The sequence below is a fragment of the Ovis aries genome, chromosome 18 (assembly GCF_016772045.2).
Source record: "Ovis aries strain OAR_USU_Benz2616 breed Rambouillet chromosome 18, ARS-UI_Ramb_v3.0, whole genome shotgun sequence".
NCBI lineage: Eukaryota > Metazoa > Chordata > Mammalia > Artiodactyla > Bovidae > Ovis > Ovis aries.
The window spans coordinates 7,508,882-7,525,392 of NC_056071.1; the positions used below are offsets into that span (position 1 = coordinate 7,508,882).

At 49.3% G+C, this 16,511-nt stretch overlaps 1 protein-coding gene across 4 annotated transcripts in view; it reads right to left on the bottom strand.

The window, feature by feature from the left end:
* PGPEP1L (pyroglutamyl-peptidase I like) overlaps window positions 1-16,511 on the bottom strand; it is a 75,406-nt gene that overhangs the window by 6,937 nt on the left and 51,958 nt on the right. For 2 of the 4 annotated variants that reach the window (XM_042235043.2, XM_060401563.1), the window contains 2 exons: window positions 9,003-9,125; window positions 6,784-7,006 (listed from right to left, as the gene is read on the bottom strand). In XM_042235043.2, the coding sequence (XP_042090977.1) occupies window positions 6,784-7,006; window positions 9,003-9,095 (316 nt within the window). In that variant the 5' untranslated portion in view covers window positions 9,096-9,125. Of the gene's footprint in view, window positions 1-6,779; window positions 7,007-9,002; window positions 9,126-16,511 lie in introns of all 4 variants that reach the window. The other 2 variants (XM_015101866.4, XM_060401564.1) reach the window with 1 other exon arrangement.

The window sequence follows — 16,511 nt, forward strand, 5'->3', positions numbered from 1 at the left end:
AATGGACATGAAAGTGGAAAGTGTTAGTCGCTCAGTCATGTCCAACTCTTTGCGATCCCATGTACTGCAGTCTGCCAAGCTCCTCTGTTCATGAAATTCTCCAGGCAAGAATACTGAAGTGGGTAGCCATGCCCTTCTCCAGGGGATCTGCCTGATCCAAGGATCAAATCTGGGTCTCCCCCATTGCAGGCAGATTCTTTACTGTCTGAGCCACAAGGGCAGATCCCTTAAAGGAGGAAATGGTAACCCACTGCAGTATTCTTGCCTGGAGAATTCCATGGACAGAGGATACTGGTGGGCTACAGTCCATGGGGTTGCAAAGAGTCAGACATGATTGAAGCGACTTATGGACATGAGTTTGAGCAAACTCAGGGAGATAGTGAAGTACAGGGAAGCCTGGTGTGCTGCAGTCCATGGGGTTTCAAAGAGTCAGACAGGACTCAGCAACTGGGCAACAACAAGCTTTGACAGAAACCAAATAGAATACTCATGAAGCAAAGAAGCCCTAGCATGCATTAAGCCTATAATAGAAAGTCTATTCAAACAAGGGCTTCTTAGACCCTGCCAGTGCCCTTGCAACAGTCCTATTCTGCCAGTAAAAAAACTCAAGAGATGACAGCTGGCTCATGACCTGCAAGCTATAAATACAGACAGGAAAAAAATTCACCCATTGAGGCCAGATCCTCAAACCGTACTCTCTACCCTAAACCCCAAGAGCATTTGGTATTCCAGGTGGTGCCAGTGGTAAAGAATCTGCCTCCAATGCAGGAGATGTTAAGAGAAATGGGTTCGATCCCTGGGTCAGGAAGATCCCCTGAAGAAGGGCATGGCAACCCACTCCAGTATTCTTGCCTAGAGAATCAGAGAGGAACCTGGCGGGCTACAGTCCATAGGATCCCCAAGAGTCTGACACAACGAAAGCGATTTACTATGCACTTAGCTAGGTTTAAAAGACACCTTCCTTTGTGCACCCTTAGCCTGGTAACCTCAGTACATTTTTGCATCTGAATGGCAGGATCTAAGCAACAGGAGAAAACACCACTTGTGCTGGGTGGTTCTGCCCCAGGGATTTTAAAACTCCCTCACCCTTTTAAGAAAGGTTTTAGCTGAGGATCTCAGTGACTTTGAATTAGAACAGAGGACTATCCTTCAATATGTGGATGAAATTCTAATCATCAGCCCCATCAAAGAGCTTTCTGACCATAACAAAGTTACCTCCTTAAATCTATCTGGCAGAGAGACGATATAAAGTTTCAAAGGAAAAAAGCCCAAATCTCCCTCCAGCGGGCAGAATGCTTAGGATTTAATAACAGAAAAGGGGCACAAGGCACTATCTAAGCAGAGGAAAGAATGGATTTGCCAGATGGCACCCCTAATACAAGAGATCAGCTCCAGGGCTTCCTGGGGGTGCCTGGCTCTGCCATGTGCGGATCCCAACGCTGGCTTAATTGCTAAGCCCTCGTATGAACAATTAAAAGGGAAGGACCTTGACTCTTTTGAGCAGACCCTCGGCTGTGACTGAGCATTCCTGGAACTGAAGAAACATCTCAGGAGAGCCCCCAGGTTGGCTTTACCCAACCTGAGCCGCTCCTTCCATCCATATGTACCTGAAGGAGGAGACACTCCCCTGGGGGTGCCTACATAAAAACCCAGACCTCTGACTCCCGGTTGAGGCCTATTTTTCTAAACAACTGGACCAGAGTGAGACAGGAGGGAAGGGGGCAGGGCTCAAACTTTAAAAGAATGGCATAGCCTGAGGACACAACATACACTGATCTCAGGGAATAGACATTAACAGTGGGGGGTGGGCTGGGGACTAGGAGGCTGCTGGAGGCTATACTTCTGCCAAAGGGTATATAGCCTATACTCACTGGAGAGGCCATCAGAGGGAGACGCAGAAATAACAAGAGGAAATCGCACAGCATATATGGCAGCTAAACAAGCTGCAGAGGGTGGGGACAGACTTCAAACGCCACTGCTATCGCTGCCCCCAGATCCTGACTCTGACCTCCCATGTACCCCCCAGAAGAAAGAAAAGGCTTTGTGATGGGCCTGTTTTAAAAGCCCAGAATACCTGGAAAGGTTGGTGAACAATCATGGGCAACTGCTCTTCAGGCTAGTGCACTTCAAGCCATTCTGAACGGGTACTTCAAGCCCTACTATAGGCAGGAGACCCAGTATCAGTGGCTTATCACATCCATCACTACTCCCAATTTCTGAAGTCTCCTTAAACAGGTAAGGTTGAACCAAGCCCTATCTGCCTCCAGAATAACCTCAACACTCACCCCTCCAAAGTCAAGGGAGGGACCCCCACCTCGTACAGAGGCACATATCTAGGTCAAAGCTGGCAAACAGATTTTACAGCAATGCTCTGGGCACAAGGAAATTTTCAAATATTTGCTGGTTTTGACTGACACCTTTGGCTAGATTCCTGCCCCAAACCAAGACTACTTCAGAGATTTCTAAGGCCCTGCTCAAGGAAATAATCCCCCCGTTTGGGCTTCCTAAATCCATTCAGTGTGACAGTGGGCTTGCCTTTGTTTCTCAAATTCCTAAGGAAATCTCTAGAGCACTGGGAATTAAATGGAGGTTGCACCCCTCTTGGGCTTCCCAGGTGGTACTAGTGGTGAAGAATCCATCTGCCAGTATAGGAGACAGCAGAGACACAGGTTCAATCCCTGCGTCGCGAAGATCTTGTGAAGAAGGAAATGGCAACCCACTCCAGTATCCTTACTTGGAAAATCCCATGGGCAGAGGAGCCTAAGGGGCTACAATCCATGGGGTGGCAGAGAGTCAGGCATGAGACCACAGTCCTCAGGAAAAGCAAAAAGAGTAAATCAAATTCTCAAAAGAAATTAAGCCAAACTATGTCAAGAGATTTATCAAACTTGGATCTCTCTTCTCCCCACAGCACTTCTCAGAATGCAATTAGCCCCTAAAGGAAAGCTCAGGTTAAGTCTGTATGAGATCAGGTACAGGAGGCCCATTCTTGAAGAACGTGCCTACAAAGCCAACCTTAGGGACATGGATGACTGAAATATGCCTTACAGACAGGAAAAAAACTCAAAGTTTTACAGGCCTTCCCCTTCTGACATGGTTTTACATCCTTTGTTCCCTGGAACTGGGTTTATTTGAACACCTGGAAGGCTGGAAATCCACAAGACCAGTTAGACCCCAAGTGGGCAGGACCTTATCTGGTAATCTTGACCAATTCAGTGCCTGACAATAACTCCGTGGGCCACCATCCCAGAGTAAAGACAACACCTGTGCCTCCGGAAGTTGCTGAGCCACTTGCTCAGTTACAGCTGTGTGCACCTGTCACTGAGCTTATATGCTTTTTAAAGGGACTAACCCTCCTAATAAGTAAGTAATGTGATGGACAGGCTTAGCAGTTGGCCTTGTCATCGCTACTGTATTACTTAGCTTCCGCTGTTCTGCCAAACCTCCTCCTACTGGTAAACATTTCCTCTGTCCATGCAGGATATAGGGAACATTGACATTGGAGGCAGGATGCGTGGCCATTATTGTCTATGCCTTCTTATCTTCTCTGCTCTGTCTCTTACAACCATCCATGAAGAATGGGGATTCAGGAGTGAATTTCTGGAGAATTACAGCCTGCTGACAAAAGCTGTCCCAGTGCTGAATCCGGCACTCCCACTCTCCAAGTGACACCTATAGATTAGCTGAACACAACTCAGTGAGGGACAGCACAGAAAACCCATTCCTCCTGAAGTTTATATCCCATCCCTGAAGCAGCTTCCCTGCTTGGATTCCCTCTATCAAACACAAAGCACTCACTCCACAGGGCCACCGCTATGATCAGGCCTGCTGCACCACCCCTATTAAACACCCCTATCAAAAGGAGAGACTTACAGTAACACCCTAGGGTTACTCTGGACTCTGACCACAACTTCTTCCATTACCCCACAATTTAAGTGCCTTGGGTTGACCCGTATGGAAATCTCACCCACTGTGCCCCCTGCACTGACCTGATGAACATCCACACGGACCAGATGGGAGATGTACTTACTGCAGATGGAAAATGCCGGTTGTCTGACAGTTAGTATATGGCCCTCCTAAGGCCTGGGGAAAAGCCACTGGTCAAGAATCCCTCAGTGACCCCCACTAGGCAGGTGGGCCTCTCTCCTCACTCTGGAAGGGCACCCTCTGGGGCTAGCCACTGTCGAATGTGATTCAACTCCCCAGAACATATGCTCCCTATGGGTACCTGCTCCTTTGTGGCCTGAGAAGAAACCAAGTGCCCCATCAGAACAACTCTAACTCCTGCTTCCCTTCTCTGGGGTGGGCTCTAGTCCGTCCTTATTTAGATAAGCCCAATCTTGGGGACACTGTATGCTAGGGCAGCTAAGTTCTCAGAACCTAGGTATCACCATTCAGAAGATCACCCAGCCCCGAGATGAAAGGACTCATTCTGGCAGCAGTAAGGACTTCCTTCAGACTAGTGGCCCCCTGGGGAAGGTTTGCACAGCGTGAAATCACTCTACAAAATCTCACCCATGCCTTTAAAGACTTGTCTAAAAACACAGGGTATGCCTTACAAGAACTCCATACTTCTCTGGACTCTCTAACATATGTTGTTCTGAACAACAGACTAGCCCTTGACTGCCTCCTTGCTGAGCAAGGGGAAGCCTGCACAGTTCCTAATAAAACCTGCTATACATATGTCAGTAACTCAGTTGGTTGAGATAAACATAGAAAAGATATGAGCAAGCTCAATGGTTATACAGATAGAACACATGAGGTCTAGATCCAAGCTCCATCTGGAACATAGTCAGGCAGGGTCTTCCCAGGCTAACTTGCCTTTTTTCCATTTCTTGGCCCCATTAATTGCCATTATCTTCCTCCTTATCTCTGGGCCTTGTCTTGTCAGCTTCCTTAGTAAATGTGACTTTGATGACTTTGAAGTCATCAAGCTTCAGATGATACTAATACAAGCGTACAAACAAACAATTCTGACTGCAGCTTGCTGATAATTAGACTTAATTTAGGCTAGTCAGGAACAGTTCTGCTCCCCTAATCCAGGGGAAAATGGCACTCATGTTCAGCAGGAAGCAGCCTCAGAAGTCAGACCTTCACCCTTCAGTGGCCCTCAAGAATGAGAAGCAGTAACTAGGAAGAGGTGGGGATGGTGTTATTGCCAGAAGCGCTCCAGATTTTTGCTCAAAACCTGCCAGGCCCCACCTTTAGCAGGAGTTAACATAAATATTTAAGTTAAAGGGTTCAAGGATAAGAAAGAAAGCTACAAACAAACAAGATGGTACCAGTTGGGACCAAGATGGCCAGGAACCTGACCTCCAACAAACCCTGAGTCTCATTATACATTAATTTTACTAAATTAGCCTAATATTTAGGCTAATTAGGCTACACACCTGCTGGCGGTCAGGACCAGCCATTAAGGACCATAAAAAGCATAAAAGCAGAGTGGCATCCTACTCCCCAGAAAAAGTCTTCCCAGGTAGACTAATGCATATTCCTCCCCATCATTAGCCCCACTCCTCCTCCCTTTGTCTTATCTTTAAAATTAAACCCCTTTCATCAGGTGGGCAAGAGGTTGGTCTATGAACTTAGCCCTTGCTTCTCAATTCATTGGCCACTGAATAAAGCAAGAACCTTCCAAGGCTGTGCTAGGGCCCGAATAAGGCTCATATGATTTAATTCAGTAACGATTTCTCCATTCATTCTTTTGAAGGAGACTTAACTACCTCCTAGGGGGTCAGAATCTGGAGAAACAAAGGAAAATTAATCTTCATCTGAGGCTAAACTAGAATGGTTCATTCACAACTTTGCTGCAATAAATAAAAGTAACTCAGCAATCCCATTACTGGGTATATGCCCTTAGAAAACCACAATTCAAAAAGACACACGAACCCCAGTGTTCACTGCGGCCTGTACACCACAGCTAGGACATGGAAGCAATCTAGATGCCCACTGACAGATGGATAGATAACGAAGTTGTGGTACATATACAGTGGAATATTACTCAGCCATGAGAAGCAATGAACTTGAGTCGGTTGTAGTAAAGTGGATGAACCTAGAGCCTGTCACACAGAATGAAGTGGGAAAGAGAAAACAAATATACTATATTAAAGCATATGGAGGAATCTAGAAAAACCATGCTGATCAACCTGTTCACAGGGAAGGAATGGAGAGGACAGACTTGTGAGCACAGTGGGGTAAGGAGAGCATGGGATAAACTGGGATGATATCGACATATATACACCACCATGTGGAAAACAGAGCCAGTGGGAAGCTGCTCTGTAACACAGGGAGCCCAGCCTGGTGCTCTGTGAGACCTAGCGGGGTGTGAGGGGGAGGAGGATAGGGGGGCTTGCAGGGAGGCTCAAGAGGGAGGTGAGATATATATATATACAGTATACATATATACAGTATATATATATAGTACTGTGTATATATATATATATATATATATATATATACACAGTAAAGCAATTATCACCCAATTAAAAAAAAAGAATAAAATACAGCCAAAAAAAAAAAAAGTCATCCACAAAATGTTAGTGGCTCTCAACATCACCTACCCACCCCTTCTCTTCTGCCAGCCGCCAAAGGCTAGTGAGTGGGCGGGTCCTCAGAATCAGTCCTAGGCAGAAGTGAGCAACGTGTGGGTCTGCATGATGACTCTGGGCAGCTCCAAGCACCCAGCCGGATGGCACAGGATGGCACAACCTGGGAGGAAGTTTGGTCAGAGGCCACTTCAGCCCTCCCTCCTCCCCTGCAAGCCCAGTATCAGAACGCACCTACCCGCGTCTCGGGAAAAGGCCACCTCCACGCCCTGCACTGCTGCCCGCCTGCTGACCGCCTTCATGCTGACCTCTGACGCGATCACTTCTGGGCCATCTGGAAGGCACACGCCACACTCGGGCCGGAAGCCCCGGATGTCGGCGTCCCGGTAGCCTCGGTTCTTGCTGCACTGCTCCAGAAAGATGGCCTTGGCGGCGGGGTCCACGCCCACATGCACAACGAACTGTGTGAGCGCATGCGGAGGCAGAAGATTAGGGAAACTGAGGTCCCCGCTGCTCTCCAGATGGTTCAGAGGGAGAGCTCTGGGGGGCAAGACATCCCAACCCCCAAAATGTGCCATCATCACACCCATCCCTCGCCTGCCCCCCTTGATGAATGTGCTGGAACAAAAAGTAACTGGATAGACACCTGCTGCTGCTGCTGCCAAGTCGCTTCAGTCGTGTCAGACTCTGTGCGACCCCATAGACGGCAGCCCACCAGGCTCCCCCGTCCCTGGGATTCTCGAGGCAAGAACACTGGAGTGGATTGCCATTTCCTTCTCTGATGCGTCAAAGTGAAGTCGCTCAGTCATGTCCGACTCTTAGCGATCCCATGGACAGCAGCCCACCAGGCTCCTCCATCCATGGGATTTTCCAGGCAAGAGTACTGGAGTGGAGTGACATTACCTTCTCTGAGATAGACACCTACATGGCATCTAATTTAAATATTTTCCTATTTCTTATAGGGCAGTATATTCCCTTTTCCCCTGAGGATCCCAGCTGTTATCTAAGACTATCCCAGGAGAAGCTTAGTCTTTCCCTGGAAGGTTCCATCTCTTTTATGAAAGTTTAATAAAGGAAGTTCAGTTCAGTTCAGTTGCTCGGTCGTGTCCGACTCTTTGTGACCCCATGAATCGCAGCACGCCAGGCCTCCCTGTCCATCACCAACTCCTGGAGTTCACTCAGACTCATGTCCATCGAGTCAGTGATGCTATCCAGCCATCTCATCCTCTGTCATCCCCTTCTCCTCCTGCCCCCAATCCCTCCAGACATCAGAGTCTTTTCCAGTGAGTCAGCTCTTTGCATGAGGTGGCCAAAGGACTGGAGCTTCAGCTTTAGCATCATTCCTTCCAAAGAAATCCCAGGGTTGATCTCTTTCAGAATGGACTGGTTGGATCTCCTTGCAGTCCAAGGGACTCTCAAGAGTCTTCTCCAACACCACAGTTCAAAAGCATCAATTCTTCGGCACTCAGCCTTCTTCACAGTCCAACTCTCACATCCATACATGACCACAGGAAAAACCATAGCCTTGACTAGATGGACCTTAGTCGGCAAAGTAATGTCTCTGCTTTTGAATATGCTATCTAGGTTGGTCATAACTCTTCTTCCAAGGAGTAAGCATTTTTTAATTTCATGGCTGCAATCACCATCTGCAGTGATTTTGGAGCCCCGAAAAATAAAGTCTGACACTGTTTCCATTATTTCCCATCTATTTCCCATGAAGTGATGGGACCGGATGCCATGATCTTCATTTTCTGAATGTTGAGCTTTAAGCCAACTTTTTCACTCTCCACTTTCACTTTCATCAAGAACAGTCCAATAAAATACTGTTAGAATCTTTTGAGCTGATTATTTTTCCTCTTTGAAAAAAATAGCTCATTATATTATCAAAACATTGGTGTATCATCTTAAAGGTCTGGTGGTGTTTGTTCTATTAATATCATCTGGTCTTTATATCTGGGGGATGTTTGTACCAGTTTCTTGCATAGTAACTCTGTTCTGATAAGATATTCTGGGAGTGATGAAATGGGCCTCCCCAGGTGGGCCACTCTCCCACCTCCTGGTGGGGGCCACCCTCCAAATGCTCTCCTAGGCCAAGAGGTCCTTGCCTCACACCCCATCTCACAACCCACCTGCTCTGCAAGGGCCTGGCTGGGACTAACCCAAGGGCCTCTCTGTTAGGTGGGAACTACCTTTGAGTCCAGGCTGGGAATAAAGCTTCCTTTTCCTTCCTCCTTCTCTCTTTCCAGAGTCTTTATTCTAAGATTCTACTATGCATTTCATCTTAAACTTTTATAACCAGACCCTTTTGAAATTGTCTGGGCTGTTACTGGTGGGCAGGGGGCAGGGTTTACTTGAGCCATCAACCCTAGAACCAGGGTCCTGGGGTTCACAGGCTCTCCACACATAATCAGCCCACCTCCTGCTCCCAGCCCCCCTGCCTCCCTCACTGTCATTTACTTGCGGTTGAAGATCTTTCCAGATTCTGGCGACCCTCTGCTTCACTTCCCTGTAATCCACCGGCAGCTGAAGGGTCTGCAGCTCTACGTCCATGTCACTCCCCAGGCCCAGTTTGGAGAGTTCCTGCAGAAAGAAACAGGTGGGTCACCTCGCCCGCTGGAGGGCCACAGGGAGCTCCTGACAAGCCAAGTTCAGGGCCATCCAGTTCATTGCTGGGGCCTTTAGGGGCCTGGATCTGCCCTCAAGGAGCTCCCACAGAGGCGAGGGGTCAACAGGAGGCCGGAGCTCCTGCTGCCCGCACAAGGGCCCATATAGGTGCTCTTGTCAAGGTGCACAGACCCCAGAGTCATGCCTGACCCAGTCTGCAGGTCAGGACGGAGTTCACAGAAGGGATGCAGGATACTTCTAGGGGACAGATGAGGGTGAGCCAGATGGAGAAGCTGGAGAAGGGCGTATAAGGCAGAGGGAGGCGCACCAGGAGCTGAGAACAGAAATTCATCACCTCTCAGTCCTGCAGATGAAGTCCAAAACTGAGGTGTCAGCAGGGTGGTCCTGCCTCTGAACCTTGCCAAAGGCGCCTACCTTGCCTCTTTCAGCTTCTGGCAGCTCCCGGTAGTCCTTGGCTCGTGGCAGCATAACTGCGGTCTTCACACCATCACCCCTTTGTGCGTGTCTGTCTTTCTGTCCGGGTTTTCTGCTTTATAACAACACCCCACCCATGACACTCTCTAACGCAGTGCTTTCCAGCAGGCTGATGGCTTCACTACTGCCAAAGCAGAAAGTTCAGGAAGGCCAAACTGTATTTCTCCATGGTGTTTATAGTTAGAGGTGTGGGATGGAGTACATTGTACACTGAAGTGAAGTGAAGTGAAAGTCATTCCATCATGTCTGACTCTTTGCAACCCCGTGGACTATACAGTCCAAGGAATTCTTCAGGCCAGAATACTGGAGTGGGCTGCCTTTCCCTTCTCCAGAGGATCTTCCCAACCCAAGGATCAAACCCAGGTCTCCCACATTGCAGGAGGATTCTTTACCAGCTGAGCCACAAAGGAAGCCCAAGAATACTGGAGTGGGTAGCCTCTCCCTTCTCCAGGGGCTCTTCCTGACCCAGGAATCAAACCGGAGTCTCCTGCATTGCAGGCGGATTCTTTACCAGCTGAGCTCTCGGGGACCTGGCATTTAAAGACAGTGCCCAAAGGTCCTGCTTCTGCTTATCAGCTGTTTCTTTTCAAGCTTCCAATGTGGTGCTCAAACAGCCTCGACTACAAGCTGGCATTAGAATCCCTCCCCTGCTGGATTCCAGTGGAACTCTGAGTGTGGCGGCACTCCACAGCCGGCCACCTTGACATTTCAGGGCAGGAAATAGAAACAGGCAATTTAGGCGAAATAAATACAGATGTCACACTTTGCCTCACAACAGCTCAGTTCACCTTTTGCCATCAACTAGATTAAGGAAAACATCTAATGTTTAGAGATCTTTGGATATCAGAAATGCAGATAAGGAACTGCAGACCAGTATCAACTTGAACTTTTCCAAGGATTACCAAGGAATTATCCTCTAGGATCCTCCTGACGCATTTTCTTTTCCTAACTAGAGTGTCACTCTCGACCTCTCCCTCCCAGTTGTCCCAACATGGGGAGCTGGCGCCTTGGCAGGTCTGCATGTCACCAGCTCCAGGGACTCTGCTAAGGAGCAGCCAGCGTCCCCTGGAAAGAGGTGACCACTGTCGCCCATCCTGTGGGGCTGGAAGTCCAGGGGCTTCCTGGTTCCCCTGGAGCCCTTTGAGCAAGGGGAGCAACAGACGGAGGCAACAGATGGAGCCAACAGACACCCCGCACTGAGGACAGAGAGCAGACAGAAAGATAGCTACACCTCCATGGGCTACAGGTCTCCTGGGGCTACAGGCCTCCCAGGCTGCCTGGATGGCTCTGGGAAGTCTGCAGTCATCCAGAGCTCACTGGGTTGTGTGGTCAGCTGTACTGGTATTGGGAGAGGGAGCTATGGAAAAAAATATGTCCCCGACCCAAATTCATATGTTGGAACCCTAAGGTTTAGATGAGGTCATGAGGGCAGGGTCACGCATGATGGGATTTCATGCATGTATGCATGCCCACTAGGTCAGCTGTGTCTGACTCTTTGCAACCCAATGGCCTCTAGCTCACCAGGCTCCTCTGTCCATGGGATTCTCCAGGCAAGAATACTGGAGTGGGTAGCTACGGTCTCCTCCAGGGGATCTTCCTGACCCAGGGATCGAATCTGCATCTCCTGTGTCTCCTGCATTGGCAGGCAGATTCTTTACCCCTGAGCCACCTCGGAGGCCCACATAATGGGATTAACGCTCTTAAAAGAAGAAGAGAGGCCAGAGCCTTTCTTTCTTTGCCATTTGAGGCAGGACACAGCCAGAAGATACTCATCTTTAAGTCAGAAAGAAAGTTCTCACCAGGAACCAAATCTGTTGGCACCTTGATCTTAGACTTCATTCACTTCTCTGTGCGAAATACATGCATGTTGTTTAAACCACTCAGCCTGCGGTATTTTGTTAAACGCTGGAATGGAAGAAACACAAGCTGGAATCAAGATTGCCGGGAGAAATATCAATCACCTCAGATATGCAGATGACACCACCCTGATGGCAGAAAGTGAAGAGGAACTAAAAAGCCTCTTGATGAAAGTGAAAGAGGAGAGTGAAAAAGTTGGCTTAAAGCTCAACATTCAGAAAACGAAGATCATGGCATCTGATCCCATCACTTCATGGGAAATAGATGGGGAAACAGTGGAAACAGTGTCAGGTTTTATTTTGGGGGGCCCCAAAATCACTGCAGATGGTGACTGCAGCCATGAAATTAAAAGACGCTTACTCCTTGGAAGGAAAGTTATGACCAACCTAGATAGCATATTCAAAAGCAGAGACATTACTTTGCTGACTAAGGTCCGTCTAGTCAAGGCTATGGTTTTTCCTGTAGTCATGTATGGATGTGAGAGTTGGACTGTGAAGAAGGCTGAGCACTGAAGAATTGATGCTTTTGAACTGTGGTGTTGGAGAAGACTCTTGAGAGTCCCTTGGACTGCAAGGAGATCCAACCAGTCCATTCTGAAGGAGATCAACCCTGGGATTTCTTTGGAAGGAATGATGCTGAAGCTGAAGGTCCAGTCCTTTGGCCACCTCATGCGAAGAGTTGACTCATTGGAAAAGACTGTGATGCTGGGAGGGATTGAGGGCAGGAGGAGAAGGGGACGACCGAGGATGAGATGGCTGGATGGCATCACGGACTCGGTGGACGTGAGTCTGAGTGAACTCCAGGAGTTGGTGATGGACAGGGAGGCCTGGTGTGCTGCGATTCATGGGGTCACAAAGAGTTGGACATGACTGAGTGACTGAACTGAACTGAACTAAAGCTGACTAATACAGGGGAGCTTCCAGCCGGTAACGAGATAAGTCCTGGTTGAGTTTCAGATACATGCCAGTTCATCCATCCAGCTCATTATAACTCTTGAAAGTGACACAGCCAACCTGGGACTGAAGTCAGAAACTGATTTGGGAATCTGAGGAACTCTTTCCAACCTGCAATCATGCAGAGTCTCCAGGCACTGTCTCATGTGGAGGCTCTGCTCCCTCAAGCATGTGTTCTCTCTAACGCATGCACGCACGCACACACACCCACACACACACACAGTGCCCTGGGCCATCTACACTGTGACCCATGGAAGACAATAGCATTTTACAAAAACTAACCCAAGCTGGTGGTCATCAGCAGCCTAAGCCTGGAATGAGGAGGGTACAGGGCGATAAGGGGGCACATGCAAAGTGAGACCCCATAAAGTGAGACTCCAAAGAGTATGGACTTTGGAGTCAGAGAGATACAGGTTTGAAACCTGGCTCTGCCATCCTTTCCTTTCCTTTTTTTTTTTTTTTGCTACAGTGAGTCTTTGTTGCTCGGGCTTGATTTGCAGAGACTGGGGGCTTCTCTTGTCGAGGAACACAGGCTCTAGGCATGGAGGCTTCAGTACTTGCGGCACACGGGCTTGCTAACTGCTGCTCATGGGCTCCAGAGCGCAGGCTCAGTAGTCATGGTGCATAGGCAGAGGTGCTCCACAGCGTGTGGGATCTTCCCAGAGCGGGGATTGAACCCATGTCAGGGGACATTGGCAGGTGGATTCCTACCCACTGTGCCACCAGGGAAGTCCTGCCACCTTTCATTGGGCAAATGTAGGCATGTTATTTAGCTTTGGTGTACCTGTGCTTCCTCATCTGTGAAATGGGCATAAATAAAAGTTGGAGGGGCTTTCCCAAATCTTAAATGACTCACAAAAATTGCCCAGCACAGTATCTGTCACATAATTGGGGCTTTATATGAAGGCCCAATACACATAATGAGTCCATATTAATTGGAGAAAGTCATGCAAGGGGGATTTATTAAAAGTGATATTTATTAGGATTTGATTACTTTTAGCTTGTCAGAAGCAGGGAGTAGAATATTCTGCAGAAGCAGACGGCAGGCCACTGGTTGCCACCACCCTTTCTGCCAAGGAGGGTTGGTGGTTTTAGCAAGGAGAGCGTCAGTTCTATGCAGAGCGAGCCAGGAGTTTGTACCTTCCAGACTGGCACACTTTCTCACCTAGAATTGCAGGGTGTTTTGTGCTCAAGGGGCCGGGGACAAAGCCTGGTATAACTCTTACCAAAGTGGAATTCAAGGTACTGCTCTTGCCAGAGGAATCACCAGGCTCCGTGGGGATCTGTGCCAGGCCCACAGTCCTTCAAAAAGACTGAACCCCACCAGTCACAAAGGCCTTCCGGAATAAGGGAGCCCCACCTTCTGCCTCTTCCACCCACTTCCTCCTGCCTCCATGTCATCCAAAATCTGGTCGCCAGGAACACACGGAGGTTTAACAAAGAGAACTCAGTTGCTCTCTGAATTTTTTTCAAATCCACCAAGGCTGCGGCACCAGCTGGTGCTGCAAAATGGTTGCTCTTTTTCCACAATCTGAGTCTTCTCTCATCTAATGGGAGACTGGCTGGTACCATGAAGCAGGAAAGGATTTCTTCATTCAGACTTCTCGAGTGCTTGCAATGTGGTCCTCTGTTGCGGCATGGCCTGTTTGGGAGGTTCACATTCTCACAGGAGGTGGAGTATAGGAATGGGACGTGATCGCAAGACTCCTGGTTCTGGTTCCAAGGGCTGTGTTGGGCCGCACTGGGCTGTGGGAGTCTGAGGACCTTCGAGTATTAGGGGTTAGGAAGGGGCTTAGACCCCATGTCTTCCTCTTCCTATCGTGCGTTTGTTGTTCAGTTGCCCAGTCTTGTCCGACTCTTTACAACCCATGGACTGTAGCACACCAGGCTTCCCTGCCCTTCAGTATCTCCCAGAGTTTGCTCAAATTCATGCCCACCGAGCTGGTGATGCCATCCAGCCATCTCATCCTCTGTCGTCCCCTTCTCCTCCTGCCCTCAATCTTTCCCAGCATCAGGGTCTTTTGAGTCAGGTCCTCACATCATGTGGCCAAAGCATTGAGCTTCAGCTTCAGCATCAGTCCTTCCAATGAATACTCAGGGTTGATTTCCTTTAGAATGGACTGGTTGGATCTCCTTGCTGTCCAAGGGACTCGCAAGAGTCTCCTCCAGCACTATAGTTTGAAAGCATCAATTCTTTGGTGCTCAGCCTTCTTTATGGTCCAACTCTCCCATCCATACATGACTACTAGAAGAGAAATAGCTTTGACTATACAGACTTTTGTTGGCAAAGTGATGTCTCTACTTTTTAATATGCTGTCTAGGTTCATCATAGCTTTTCTTCCAAGGAGCTCAGTTCAGTTCAGTTGCTCAGTTGTCTCTGAGTCTTTGCGACCCCATGGACTGCAACATGCCAGGCTACCCAGTCCATCACTGACTCCTGGAACTTGCTCAAACTCATTTCCTTGAATCGGTGATGCCATCCAACCATCTCATCCTTGGTCATGCCCTTCTCTTCCTGCCTTCCATCCTCCCCAGCATCAGGGTCTTTTCCAATAAGTAAGTTCTTCACATCAGATGGTCAAAGTATTGGAGTTTCAGCTTCTGCATCAGTCCTTCCAATGAATATTCAGGACTGATTTCCTTTGGATTAACTGGTTGGATCTCCTTGCAGTCCAAGGGACTCTCAAGAGTCTTCTCCAACACCACAATTCAAAAGCATCAGTTCTTTGGCACTCAGCAAGCATCTTTTAATTTCGTGGCTGCAGTCACTGTCTGTAGTGATTTGGGAGCCCAAGAAAATAAAGTCTGTCACTGTTTGGGCAAATTATTGAAACTTGCCAAGCCTCAGTTTCCTGATCTGCAAAATGTAGTAAAAATAGGACCTCCCTCACAAGGGCTGCTGTGAAAGTTAAGCAAGACCATGCATGTGGAGATACAGCCTAAGAGGACTGCCCAGAGGGGCCTCTGATCTGAGCTTGGAGGACTAGAAAGAGTGTTCAAGGGAAAGAAATTAAGGAGTGGGAGCCTGGAGGTGTGTGCAAACCGCCTTCCCTCCTCCCTTCTCCCCCCCCCTCCCCCCTCTTTCCCTTCCCCTTCCCTCCTCCCTTCTCCCCCCCCCCCTCTTTCCCTTCCCCTTCCCTCCTCCCCTCCCTCCCCTCCTCCCCCCCCCTCCCCCCTCTTTCCCTTCCCCTTCCCTCCTCCCTTCTCCCCCCCCCCCCCTCTTTCCCTTCCCCTTCCCTCCTCCCTTCTTCCCCCCCCTTTCCCTTCCCCTTCCCTCCTCCCTTCTCCCCCCCTTTCCCTTCCCCTTCCCTCCTCCCTCCTCCCCCCTCTTTCCCTTCTCCTTCCCTCCTCCCTTCTCCCCCCTTTCCCTTCCCTTCCCTCCTCCTCCCTCCTTCCCCCCTTCCCTCCTCCCTCCCTCCCCCTCTTCCCTTCTCCCCTCCTCCCCTCCCTCCTCTTTCCCTTCCCTTCCCTCCTCCCTCCCTCCCCCTCTTTCCCTTCCCTTCCCTCCCCCCTCTTCCCTTCCCCTTCCTCCTCCCTTCTTCCCCCCTCCCTCCCCCCCTTTCCCTTCCCCTTCCCTCCTCCCTCCCTCCCTCCCCCCCTTTCCCTTCCCCTTCCCTCCTTCTCTCGCTCACTCGTCCATCAGGTACCAGCTGTGGATGTGGCAGAGGCCCTCCTGGAGCCTCTGTGCTGGGCTCTGGCTGAGGGTCTTGTGTGCCTGTGTGTGCGTGTCTGTGGGCTGACAATGGAAGAGGAAGCGATAGCCGGTTCTTCTTGACCTGCAGGGTTGGAAGGAACCTGGGAACCATCGGCTGATCCTGGAGATCCAGGCCCATCTAGGCTGGAGGTGCCCCATGGACACAGAAACTAGGGGCAGAGCTGGGAGGGGCTCACCAGGCACAGGAAGAAGCCGTGGAGGTGACAGGGGGTCTGACGTATTAACTACAGGACAGCCACCAGTGGAGCATAATGCAGCTATTCTAAATGATTTAACAAAGGATGGATTGACACAGGAAAACCCATGGAAAAAATCAGTTTAAAAATAAGGATCTCAGACTGT